At 36.2% G+C, this 14,058-nt stretch overlaps 1 protein-coding gene across 6 annotated transcripts in view; it reads right to left on the minus strand.

Moving 5' to 3' along the window:
- Positions 1–1,664: 1,664 nt before the first annotated feature.
- NUP35 (nucleoporin 35) overlaps positions 1,665–14,058 on the minus strand; it is a 38,772-nt gene continuing 26,378 nt past the window's right edge. For 5 of the 6 annotated variants that reach the window (XM_073881574.1, XM_025848994.2, XM_025848983.2 and 2 more), the window contains 5 exons: positions 9,888–10,029; positions 6,664–6,733; positions 5,108–5,236; positions 3,888–4,052; positions 1,665–2,328 (listed from right to left, as the gene is read on the minus strand). In XM_073881574.1, coding sequence (XP_073737675.1) covers positions 2,251–2,328; positions 3,888–4,052; positions 5,108–5,236; positions 6,664–6,733; positions 9,888–10,029 — 584 coding nt within the window. In that variant the 3' untranslated portion in view covers positions 1,665–2,250. The remainder of the gene's footprint in view (positions 2,329–3,887; positions 4,053–5,107; positions 5,237–6,663; positions 6,734–9,887; positions 10,030–14,058) is intronic. The other variant, XM_025849002.2, reaches the window with a different exon arrangement.

A 14,058-nucleotide genomic window follows, 5' to 3' on the forward strand; every position in this document is an offset into this window, starting at 1 on the left:
AATTTGAACAAAAGAATAATGACAAGTGACTAAAAACAGTGATAAAAAAAAAAGCTGTGTCTAGTGATACTAAAGGGAAAAACATTTTTTTTTAACTCACTGGACACCAATTAGAGTTGCCAGGGTGCCAAAAATTACTCTGAAAAATGTAAGAGGAAAAGGATGAAATATTTATCCTGCCATTCTGGTTATGAATATATTCCATGTAACCAAATAGCCCTAGTGGGTGGAGCAAGGTTTTTATATGTAAAAGAATTCCAGCTAATAAATACAACAGAAAATGATAGATTTGGAAAATCTTCATTTTGCAAACCTTAATGAAATAACTGACTCAGGCAAATACCATTAACGAACACTCTCAAAAACATAATGCAAAAAAGTTATGGGGAATTTTCCAACAGAGGTGTCAAGATTTTGCCTATGTGCCCAATGACCAATTTGAGCCTCAGTAAAAGTGAGACAACCAGAATTAAATGCATCGATTAAATATAAGGTGCACCATACTATCAAGTATTATTGCTCAAAAAAAAAAGGAAGAAGAGAAAAGAGAAATCAGAATCTAATTATTCCTCTCTAGATCCAACTTTTAGGATACAGGATAAATGACAGAACAAATTAAACACAAGAGCAATCAACCAAACTGAGTCTATGAGACTCTATAGGCAACTCCCATGGTTTCTTCAAGAAGTCACGGTGTGAAGAGAGCAGGAACTAATTTAGATTTCAAGATACTTTAAAAATAAAACAACCAGGGGCACCCGGGTGGCTCAGTTGGTTAAGCGCTGACTCTTGATTTCAGCTCAGGTCATGATCTCAGGGTCCTGGGACTGAGCCCCCTCATCGGGATCCCCGCTCAGCAGGGAATTTGCTTGTCTCCCTCTGCCGCTCCCCCTGCTCTCTCTAAAATAAATAAATAAATCATAAAAAAAGAAAAAGAAAAAGAAAAAACAACCAAATATACCACGTACACCTACTCTAGACAGTGACTTGAACCAACCAACCATAAATACATTTTGGAGATAACTGGGAATTTTTTTTTTTTTTAACTGAGGGTGGAGCCCAATGCAGGGCTCAATCCCAGGACCCTGAGATCTTGACCTGAGCTAAAGTCAGAACTTAACCAACTGAACCACCCAGGTGCCCTGATAACTGGGAAATTTTTAAATGGACTGTACATTAGATATAAGAAACTGTTACTAATTCTGTCAGGTGTGATACTGATACTGTAATTATAAGTGGGAATGTTCTTTTTCGATATATCCTCAAGTATTTAAATTAAAATGACATCAGGGCGCCTGAGTGGCTCAGTCGTTAAGCGTCTGCCTTCGGCTCAGGTCATGACCCCAGGGCCCTGGGATCAAGCCCCACATCGGACTCCCTGCTCAGTGGGGAGCCTGCTTCTCATTCTCCCTATGCCTGCCGCACGCTCTCTCTCTCCATCAAATAAATAAATAAAATCTTTCAAAATAAATAAATAAAAATAAAATGACATCATATCTGAGATGGGCTTTAAACAAAAGGGGGAGAGAAGAAACAAGGCAAAATATTGATGGTTGTTAAAGCTAAATTACAGGTATGTGGAGATTCATGACATATTTCCTCTATTTCAGCGAACACTTCAATTTTTTTAAATAGTTAATAAAATAAATCACTTACAAAAAAGGTTCAACATATATAATTGACAAAGTTTATTATCAAGAAACTTTAGTAGGTTTTTAAAAAGACTGTTTTGGTTTTAGAATACTGAAGGATGACAATCCACGACAAGACATGACATATATAAACAAGGATAATTAAAATATTAAATACTATCTAAATTAAAAGACCATAATTCAAATTGTTAATTATAATCTTTGTGTCTTGTCATAAGGAGCTGTACAAGTTACCCTTCATGAAATTCACCCCACCAACTCATGAAGACTACAAATCTTCACCACAAATTCAATTAGATAATTTACGGTAATCAAGGCTGAGTTTTTGCGCTTAAGCATGCACTATCACAGAGAGCACAAAATCCTATTTACAGGGATTTTTTGTTTCTTTAAAACGTATCTCAAGCATCTTTTAAAGTGCGAGCTACAAATATGCTGTATCCTTAAAGAAAAAGGCTTCTAAAGAAAGTGAGATAGCTATCCAGTACTGCCATGAGTGGTTATACAACTAACCAAAGGAAAGGCGGCAGTACTCTGCTAACTCTGTTTTAGTGTAGCAGCCTCCTCCATGGTAGGTGAGTTCTTAGCTCTTACTATACTACCAGCCGAACATGTACTCCATTGCTTTGGATACAAGACTTTCATCTTTTTTTGGCGTTTGTCTGTCAGAAATTACCTATTAAAAAAACACAATTGTTAGGTTATAGTTTCCTCAGGATCATAGTCAATTCTAGAGTTAACTAATTTAAAAGAGCCAAACAGTTAAACGCATTTGTAATATTTAAAGATTAATATATGGATTCAGTTAGAACATCCTTATGCTCTAAAGAAGGACAAAATCTTACTCCTTTGGCAAGATAAATTACATCTGCTCCTTTTATTAGGAAACTGAACAAACTACACAAAAGCTACAAGAGTTTTGTTTTGTTTTGTTTTAAAGTAGGCTACACGCCCAGCATGGGGCCCAATGCAGGGCTTGAACTCACAACTCTGAGATCAAGACCTGAGCTCCTGAGCTGAGATTGAGTCGGATGCTTAACTGACTGAGCCACCCAGGTAGCCCAGGAAATGAGGATTGTTATTTTTATTTTTTTATTAACATATAATGTATTATTTGTTTCAGGGGTACAGGTCTGTGATTCAACAGTCTTACACAATTCACAGCGCTCACCACAGTACATACCCTCCCCAATGTCTATCACCCAGCCACCCCACCCTCCCATCCCCCTCCATTCCAATAACCCTGTTGGGTCTCTTATGGTTTGTCTCCCTCTCTGGTTTCATCTTGTTTCACTTTTCCCTCCCTTCCCCTATGATCCTCTGTCTTGTTTCTCAAATTTCTCACATCAGTGAGATCATATGATAGGAAATGAGGATTTTAAAATACTGCTTTAGGGGCACCTGGCTGGCTCAGTCGGTAGAACATGTGACTTTTAATCTCAGGGTTGTAAGTTCAAGCCCCGCACTGGGTGTGGAGCCTACTTTAAAAATAAAAAAAATAAAAAATACTGGTTTAAAAGAAAAAACTTAAAGGAAAAAAATACTTCTAGTCTCCAAATTTAAGGGTAAATCAAAAGACTAAATTGTCACTACCTGTCTTACTAAAGTGGAAAGTGTTTTATCCGCTGTTTCAGGACCCATGTCTATAGCTAGGCAAGTTCAGAACCTGGTTAACTTAGTAGGGGACAATAATAACATACTGAATGAGAGTCATAATACTTTTATCATTCTTCAATGAATACAATGAACTTTTCCTTTAAACTTTTTGAAATGAGAAATTATGAAATGGGAGCTGGCCAGTAGTTTCTCTGATAACCACAGCTACTCCAACCTGAGATTCTTCATTTGTGATGCCATCAGACTTAGTCAAAGGGTTTTGATATTCCCTCATGCCAGAGATGTTCACAAGAGAAAACTTTTAATGTATGCAAATATAACTCAGAAAAAACTAAAACTCTCAAAATGTTTTAAATAATGGGAAAGACATTTTTTAAAAATTCAACATAAGTTTTCAATTGGCCAAAATTCTAATTTTTAAAATAGGAAATTTAAGAATGCAAAGTTTATAGGTATTTCATCAAGGCAATCACTTCAGTAAGAAATATTAAATGGCATACAAATCAACCCAATGAAAAAGTTAAACATGCTAGGCACTTCCCCCTTTAAAGTGTATCTTTTAATAAATAAATACAAAAACAAATAAAGTATATCTTCTTTATCTAATTCTTAAAATACCTGATAGTCACTAGTAGAAGCTTTGTATGCTGTAGCAAGAGGTCTCATGGTAGAAATCCTAGGAGTACTTCCAGGTTGGGTTGGTGTACCTAAGGTTTTGATTGGTGGTGTAAAGGCTAGAGATGGAGATGATAAAGCACACCTGTCATTGTTTTCCATAACACTCTGGAGAAATAAAGATAAAGAACTTCTCTGTTTATAAAGATAATATGTTATTATTCACTATTACATCCTATTTGGAAAGGAAACTTTATTAAAAGGAGCATATTTTCTTTGATCTAATTAACCTTTCAAACAATTTTAGTCTTGCTAAAACAATATAGGCTTCTTAGCTTACACTATTTGAGATACAATGCTCAGACAGAAAGTTCACTTCAGTGACCTCAAACATGATCAAGACAACTAGAGACTTCAAAAGTAAAAATCTCCTAACAAATACTAGGAAAAAATACAAGGAAGAAAAACCAGAATCTTGAGGAAATCCTGGGGGAGGGGGGAGGACTGAAGTCCAGTGTTACTTAGTAGCCAGGAACCCCAGATTCTCCTCTAGCCTCTACAAACATCTGTTACAGCACAATATAATAATTACATAACTTTAGAGCAACCACAGATTATAAGAACAGGAACCATGCCTGCTTTTGTGCATTAATGTGTGTATACAAGCACCAAGCACAGTGCTGGTGGACAGTAGAAGTTCATGCAAAATTATTTAAGAATGATCATGATTTTACAAGCCACAAAGTATAAATTGTGCTAAATATTATTTTATAGGTATATATGTTTTAAAAGATTTTAAAATAAAAATGACTAATAAAAAGCTTCAGCCATTTAATAGTTAACACTGTTAACTATTCCTGTGAAACCTTTTGTTCTGAAACAGCAGCATTCTTTTAAAGTAATTAAAGAATTTGATGTTGCTTTGCACAAGAGAATGAGAAGTTAAGAGACCTAAAATCTAGGTCTCACCTTTAACCACCGTAAGTTATTTAGGTCCTCTTGGCCTCTTAATCTGTAAAATGAAGTGGTTTGTATGGATTATCTCTAAATTCTAAAGTCCTGTGACATCTTTGGCTTCCCATGAAAACAGTACTATAACATCATCACATTTTGCAAGAAAAAGGGGCATAGTGAAGCAAAGTGGCATAACCGTCAATGTCAGTGCTTAGATTCCTGCTCTTCATATAGATTAAGCTATTTTCCTTACATCAGCAATAACTTACTTTATCTATACATGGTTTTACACCAATCATGATAGACTCTCCAAAAATCCTCCCATCTTTGCTTAAGGCTTTCCGGGCCTGCAGTTTAGATTGATAACGAATATGCATCCAATTTCCTGTGTTAGACATCTGCAAAGAATGAAGTTGTCTCTTAAAACATAAAATATATAAAATCTAAAAAATGAATTCTATTAGAAAATACAAATATATGAAGATATAGGGGCACCTGGGTGGCTCAGTCAGTTAAGCATCTCCCTTCGGCTCAGGTCATGAAGCCAGGGTCCTGGGACTGAGCCCCACATTGGGCTCCCTGTTCAGTGGGGAGTCTGCTTCTCCATCTCACTCTCCCTCTGTACTCTCCCTCTCTCAAATGAATAAATAAAATCTTAAAAAATATATATATCTGCTTCCACTTTTTATTTGATGCCCCATAACAAGCTGTATGCAGGATTCAACAAAAACCCTATTAAACAATTTTTCTTTTTTTAAAGATTTTATTTACTTATTTAAGACTGAGTTAGCGAGAGAGAGCACGAGCAGGATGGAGGAGCAGGGGAAGAGAGAGAAGCAGACTCCCTACTGAGCAGGGAGCCCGATGCAGAGCTCAACCCCAGGACCCTGGGATCATGACCTGAGCCGAAGGCAGATGCTTAACGACTGAGCCACCCAGGTGCCCCTTATTAAACAATTTCAATAATTTCTACCTAACTCTCAATTCTCTACTATAAAGAATATGTGGCAAATACTGGGGCGCCTGGGTGGCTCAGTCAGTTAAGCATCCAACTCTTGATTCTGGCTCTGGTCCTGACCTCAGGGTCCTGGGATGGAGCCGCGTGGGGCTCCACACTCAGCAAGGAGTCTGCTTATCCCTCTCCGTCTGCTCCTTCCCCAGCTCATGCTCTCTCACTCTCTAACATAAATATATAAATAAAATCTTTAAAAAAACGAGAAAAAAGGATATGTGGCAAATATTCTCTGAAAGTAATCCTCAAAAGATAATTGTTCCTTATAAATAGGTCTTATTAACACTTGCTATCAAGTTTTTAAAAATTGTATTCATCAATCTTATTTTCTGTAGGAATTAAAGTAAGTCAATCCCTGGTAACAGAAAAAAGATTTGTTATTTATAACTTGTTATAGGTAAGGTAAGATACTTTTTCAAAAAAGCTCTCTACAAGTTAAAAAAAAGCCCTAAGAACTCTGTAAATCAGGAACTTCTCTCTTTTCCTTTATCTCCAATAAAACAAGCTCACACTGGAAGAAAGTAATATAATATTTGATGTAATTTTTGTTAAGACTGTGAACTATTAAAAAAGAAGTGGGGGGGTGGAGCCTGAAATTCTCACTCTCTTATCTTCTCTCTTCATCCCTTTTTATCAACTACTATGCAACTTCTAGCCTTCTAGACTCCAAAAGACATATTCAATGAAAACTTAAAAAAAGAAAGAAAAACTTTTAAGTTTGGAAAAAGACAATATTCAGCAGCAGAGTTTCCCTCAATTTACAGCTTATTTTTCTTCAGACTAAATCTTGAACTGAAATGAAGTAAGCCTTACCACATGTTTTAAGATATTCCCATACTGTGCAAATTGTAATAATATATAGGAAGCAGATGCTTGAGGAAACCTGAAAAAAGAGTTGTCCAGTCAACTTTCATAATAAATACAAATGCAAATTACCATACTTGTGTTTCAAGATAAGTTTCCCATAACAGACTAGAATAATAGGAAATCCCTGATCATTGTTTCCCCCTATATCAGCTTAAATCTATCATTGCTTATCACCCAAATGCAAGTATATTAAAGCTAGTTTTGACTCAGCCATTCTTCTCCATCCCCAGATTCCATCTATGAAAACTCTAAAATTCCATTCTCACTGCCATTACCAAACCCTTAAGGAAAGAACTATGATGTTGCAGCTCTGTATATATTTTACAAGCGCATGTGAGCGTTTGTGTGTGTCTGTGTGTGTGTGTGTGTGTGTGTGTGAAATACTTAGGTATACTACAGTTATTAAGAGGAAAAGAATTTTAAATTATATACTCATATTATTATACATTGAGCACCAACTGAAAATTCAGAAATTTAGTTCTGAAACAAAAATGAAAAGTCAGTACCAATATCAATGGTATAGAAACATTTAAAAGGATGGTTACCAAGGTTTTAATAGCCAAAAATGTCTGAGAAAATTGTGATTTTTATTTTCTTCTTAAAGTTCTATATGGTTTAAATATTTTATCAGACATTATTTTTATAGTCCAAACAATAAAGCTATTTTAAATTGAAAATCTGGAGTTTCCTTAACAAGTAACTCTCAGTTATCAAGAACCTGGATTAGAACCTAAGGGAAAAAAATCTGAGTCACAAAAATAAATGATAAAGTCCACATATTAAAATGTGTATGAGTAAAATACTGCATTCAGGACTGAAATTTTATTTTATGTTATATACGTTTGGATATAAGATTTGTAACCTCAAAGAAAAGCAACAAATAAAGCAAAGTGCCTACAAAGCAGAGTTGAAGAAAATAAAAATGAAAGAAAATTAACGGTTGCAAGTGAGGGAGGTACTTGAAAAAGAAAATGTAATTCTAAGACTCTAGGGACCACTTTGAGTGGAAACATTCCAGTATCCTGTAAAAGAACCCCTATTTAAAATAATGAATAACATTTCATGATGACCCTGAATCAACAGGAAAAAGTTAAATTATCAAAGAAAGAACATCCATATTTTAGATGTACTACTCTAGATCACTATAAATGATCAAAATCTTTTTTTTAAAAGATTTTATTTATTTATTTATTTTATTTGACAGAGGGAGACACAGCGAGAGAGGGAACACACGCGGGGGGAGTGGGAGAGGGAGAAGCAGGCTCCCCGCTGAGCAGGGAAGCCCGAAGTGGGGCTCGATCCCAGGACCCTGGGATCATGACCTGAGCGGAAGGCAGACGCTTAACGACTGAGCCACCCAGGCGCCCAAAATGATCAAAATATTTTATCCCTTAGAAGAAAACGTTTCATGTCTTGCAACCAAACTCATATAGAGGGTTACTAAAACATAAAACCAACAGAAAATTAATAGGTGGGAAAGTGTATATCTTAAAAATGAAGAAAAAGACTAACAGAAGAACGTCAAGTAACTTATCTAATTACTGAGGAATCTTAAAAGTGACACCATTAATACTGAGCCCCAAAACAGATTTGGGAGTAGACATCCAAGTTCAAAGGCATAGCCATGTCGTGAGAGAATATGAAAATTTAAACATAAAAAAGAAAAAAACAATCAAGCCATCCAATTGCTATGAATGGGCTTTCTGGAGAATAAGATGATCTCAATTTTTTACCTCAAGAGGATTAGAATCTCTCTGGAAGGTTACACAAAAAACAGGTGGCAAATACTGCCTTAAAGGGGAGAAAAACTGTAGCTGGGGACAAAAGTAGGAAGGAAAAGTTTTCACTGGAGATTCCTATATATTCCTTTGAATTTTTAAATTTTAAATAAATTGAATATATAAAGTCCACTAACATTTACTGTGCATTGTTCTTCAAGAAGCTCACTTTTTACCCCAAAACTAAATATAGTAAGACCAAATATCAGTATGACGTATCACACTTTCAGAAGCAAACCTTATGTAGTACAGTATGAACAATAACAGCTTAAAAATCAAAGGACCTAAGGTTTTTTGCTGACACTTTACTAATAACTAGATGTAGACCTCTGAATAAATCACTTAATCTAAAACCTCAGTTTTCTCATCTGCAGATGATGCAGTATGATCTCCAAAATGCTTTAAAGTACTTTTTTTAATCTAAAAATCTATTCAAAATGTATCTAGGGCATGTACAATTTCTATTAATACTCAGTATCCTGTAACTATAAAGTACCAACCTTGTGACACAGTATGTACATATACACATGAAATTCAATGTGATAGTTCCAAACTGGTTAAGTCCAATATAAGCAGAGTAATACGGGCGACTGGGTGGCTCAGTCGGTTAAGCGTCTGCCTTCAGCTCAGGTCATGATCCCAGAGTCCTGAGATCGAGTCCCACATTGGGCTCCCTGCTCAGTGGGGAATCTGCTTCTCCCTCTGCTCCTCCCCATGCTCGTGCTCAATCCCTCTCTCAAATTAAAAAAAAAAAGGCAGAGTAATAACCACTACAAAGAAAGGAGATTCCTAAGTCTAAAGAGGCAATCCTGTTCCATTATCCAGCAAATACGCTTAAGAGAAAAGAATATGAGAAGTGGCAAACAGATAAACGATTAAAAAAAAAAAACTACATACAAATACTGAACACTAGTTAATAATGTGCATGCTGGGGGCACCTGGGAGGCTCAGTCGGTTAAGTGTCTGACTCTTGATTTCAGCTCAGGTCATGATCTCAGGGTTGTGAGATGGAGCCTCACGTAGGGCTCTGCGCTGAGCATTGAGCCTACTTAAGATTCTCTTTCCCCTTTCCCCTCCCCCTCCCTCTCTAAAAAAAAAATTAAATTAAATTAAATTAAATAAATAATATACATTCTGAAGTGTCAGGGTGATTGATTTGTAGTGATGTGTGCAACTTACTCTGAAATGTACCAACAAAAAAAGATGAATTAATGGAAGATAAAATGAATGTAAGTAAAATATTAACAACTGTAGAAGCCAGCTGGTAGGTATATGAGCATTTGTTGTGCAATCCTTTTTTTTTTTTTTGGTATGCTTGTTATTATAAATGCTGGGGATGGGTTTTTTTTTTTTTTTTTTTTTTTGGAAAGGTAAATGATTCAGAAACCTTACCCGAACACAGTCACCCAAGTGTCATCGAGATGATCTTCAGAAGTCAGAGAATCTCCTTGAGTATAAAAAGGATCCAACTGTGCAGGAGATAATGTTGTCTTTCGTGGTTGACCAATGTTTGCTGGACTAAACATACTTTGCCCTAGATTAGTATATTTAGTAAGTTAGTTACCAATTATAAACATCTTGGTTTATTTTAAATCAAAGATCTGTTTTACATGAAAAAAATACATTAAAAGCTGGCAACTGCAAACATAGTTCAAAACATACAACTGTAATTAAATGATAATTTTATACTACCATACAATTTCAGAGCTCATTAATAACTGAGCATAACTTATGATTTTGCAAAAGTTTTGTTATTATAAATTTGCTAATGTTTTAATTTCCAGTTCAGCCTACAGCAGAAGGATTTCCAATCAACCTCAAGGACTTCCATTTGGATTCATCTTCCAAACCTACCACTTTCATCACAGCACCTCTGCCTTAAAAATATGCAGTAACTCATTACCTACGGAAAAATCCAAATGCCTTGGCGTCCACAATATAGTTCCAACCTTATTTTTTCAATATTCCCCTAAAATGTATCTACCCTAGCTCCTGAGATGTAAATGCAGTTTTCTTTTATTCAGGTCATTTCTGTATGAAATGTCTAATTCTGTTCTTTCTTTGCTTATCCTTCAATAACAGCTACCAATTAGTGAGTACTGTTACATGTCCAAAATGCCAAGCTAAATGCTTTACATGTTCATTTTATTTCAAAGGCACTGTCTTACTGAGACCACACATTTCTGAGAAGCAGAGATTATTCTTTCATCTTCAGAGTAGTAATAATAATGATTCACTCAAACAAAAAATATTTTTTAGCACTTAAATATGCACCAAGCAGGGGCACCTGGGTGGCTCAGTTGGTTAACCATCCGACTTTTGATTTCAGCTTAGGTCATGATCTCAGGGTGGTGAGATAGAACCCCATGTCGGGCTCCATGATGGGCATGGAACCTGCTTGGGATTCTCTTTCCCTATCCCTCAGTCCCTCCCCATCCTAGCTCATGCTCTCTTAAAAAAAAAAAAAATTGCACTAAGCATATTCTAGGTATTGAAGATACAGTAGTGAACAAGTTAGACCAAAAAACAAAAACAAAACAAACAAACAAAAAAACCAAAACCAACCTATCTCTAATGGAACTTAAATTCTAGTGGAAGAGAGACAAGTAAATAATGTTAGAAAACAGAAACTCCCACAGAAAAATAAATAAATAAAGCAGAGAAGGGAGAGAGGAAGAGTGTATATATCATACATCGAAGGGTTAAATGAAAAAAAGATTTCACTGAGGTGCCATTAAGCCAAAAACCAAAATCCCAATGGAATTGGAGGACAAAACATGCCAATATCTGAAGAAGTAAATGTAACCTGGAGAAAACAATCATGTACAAAGGCTGTGAGAAAAGATATGACTGGTGTTTGATGAACAGTAAGAAAACCAGTACTTGCACAGTGAGGAGGGGCACTTGAGGTCAAAACAAGTGTATGAACACAGAGAGGCCACAAGAAGTCAGAGGAAGAAAACAACCCTTTGTAACCCACTGTAAATAAAGCCTCTGGCTTTTACCTCAAGTGAGTTGGGAAGCCAATGGAAAACTGAGAGCAAAAGTGACATAACAGGACAAAAATCTTGAAATAATAATGAACAGCAGCATTTTACTGAGTATTTATTGTACCATTTTTTACATGTACAATTTTATTTGATTCTAACAATCTAGGCAATCCAAATTCAAAGTATGAGCTCTCAGGAAGTAATGTAGTTAACACTTGCATTTACTACGGGAGCAGTTCTACAAGTGTGCACTGGAGACCCAGAGCTCCCGATGACCCCTCTCATGGGATCAAAATTATTTTCATAGTCATTTTTAAGGTTTCATTTGCCTTTACACTCTCACTTTCATGAGTATACAGTGGACCTTTCCAGAGGATACTTAATGTGATTCAATACAGAATTGAATATAGAGATTGAATATAGAAGTACATAGAGAATTCAGCTATTTCTTAAGCCAGACCTTAAAATTTGAAAAACACAAAGCAATGTCACTCTTCTCATGAGAATTTTTTCTTATAGAAAGTTATTTTTTACTTTAAAAAAAGGTTACTTATGTTTACATGAAACAAATTACTTTTAAATGAATACATACTGTAAAATATTATTTTAATTTCTAATCTAGTAACTATCAATAGCTATAATCCAAAAGCTCTTTGGGCTTCAATTTTTAAGAGTGCATTAAGGACCCAAGAGGTGCCTGAGTGGCTCAGTCAGTTGAGCGTCCGACTCTTGATTTCAGCTCAGGTCATGATCTCAGGGTGTTGAGCTGGAGCCCTGAGTCAGGATCTGGGCTCAGCGAGGAGTCTGCTTGAGGATTCTCTCTCTCCCTCTGCCCCTCTTCCCACACTCTCTCTAAAACAATAAATAAATATCTTACAAAAAAAAAAAAAAGTATTAAGGACTCTGAAACTAAGAAGTCTGAGAACAACTACAGGGCCTTATAAGTGATTTACAATCCATGTTTACTGATTTCTGGAAGCTCTCTGCTCAATACATTTTTTTTTTAAAGATTTTATTTATTTATCCGAAAGACAGAGAGAGAGAAAAAGAGATCACAAGCAGGGGGGAGAGGTAGAGGAAGAAGCAGACTCCCCACCAAGCAGGGAGCCCGGGACTGGATCCCAGGACCCTGGGATCATGACCTGAGCTGAAGGCAGATGGTTAACTGACTGAGCCATCCAGGTGCCCCTGCTCAATACATTCTAACTATGTGTCCACTGTATCTGCTGCCTAGTCATTTGTCCTGAATTCCCAATTGAGTTGAAAATCAACCTAAATCATTTCAAAGTGTTTGTAGTCAAATGGAGCTCTAAAAGTATGCTCTTAAAAAAATAAATAAAAGGGGGGGGGACAAAGCTACTGTGTTAAGTTTTATAAAAGGCCATATACTATATATATTATCCTGATGGGAGATTTACAATTCACATAAAAAACTCTGAAAGATTATTGAATAAAGAAATATTTTTAACTTTATTCAACCCCAAATCTCCTATAATGCCATTTTACCTTCATAAAACACGTATTTTGGTAAATGCTGATCTTGGGTTGAGTATATCCTATATACCATAAAAATGCTTGATTAACGAAAGAATTTACAGGAACTGCTATAAGGAAATGAATAATAAAGCTATTCAGGGTGCGTGGGTGGCTCAGTTGGTTACACGACTGCCTTTGGTTCAGGTCATGATCCTGGAGTCCCAGGATCGAGTCCTGCATCGGGCTCCCTGCTCAGTAGGGAGTCTGCTTCTCCCTCTGACCTTCCTCCCTCTCATGCTCTCTCTCTACCATTCTCTCTCTCTCTCAATAAATAAATAAAAATCTTTAAAAAAAAATAAAGCTATTCAAATCTAAAGCTGAGATGCAAAAGGGTAACTGAGTTTTCCTATTCATTAATTTCCTATTTATGAATACAAAATGATTTTCTCAGAACCATACAGAAAAAGTTGTCTTACCAAACATATTCAATGACCAGTCAGAGTGACACGCTGTTAATCCACAACAAAGTAGTACTGGATACTCAAGTTACTCTCCAGCTATAACACTCAAAAGGTCAAACTAAATTTTTTTTTTTTTTTAAGATTTTAGTTATTTATTTGACAGAGAGAGACACAGCGAGAGAGGGAACACAAGCAGGGGGAGGAGTGGGAGAGGGAGAAGCAGGCTCCCTGCCGAGCAAGGAGCCCGACGCGGGGCTCGATCCCAGGACCCTGGGACCATGACCTGAGCCGAAGGCAGCCGCTTAACGACTGAGCCACCCGGGCGCCCCCAAACTAAATTTTAAAAAGAATCCTAAACAGTCCTCCAAATTTTATTTTGGGATATTATTACTTTATTTTAGATCCTCATGTTCCAACTGCTAGTGAATTACAAAAAATAAAAAAATAAATAAAAGTATCTTTAATGTATGGGTGAAAAAAGAAGTACAATATCTTGCTCTTTTGGAAGGCAATATGTGATTGTGTTAGGAGCCCAGAACAGGATTGGATTGGATGGCAGAAGGCCAGTGTTGCTAGCTCTGGACTAATCATTAACCTTGGTAGACAGCATTATGGGAAAATGAGATAGAAGACAGT

Source organism: Callorhinus ursinus, unplaced genomic scaffold (genome assembly GCF_003265705.2).
Source record: "Callorhinus ursinus isolate GAN/ISIS: 27379988/994484 unplaced genomic scaffold, GSC_fseal_2.0 scaffold2, whole genome shotgun sequence".
NCBI lineage: Eukaryota > Metazoa > Chordata > Mammalia > Carnivora > Otariidae > Callorhinus > Callorhinus ursinus.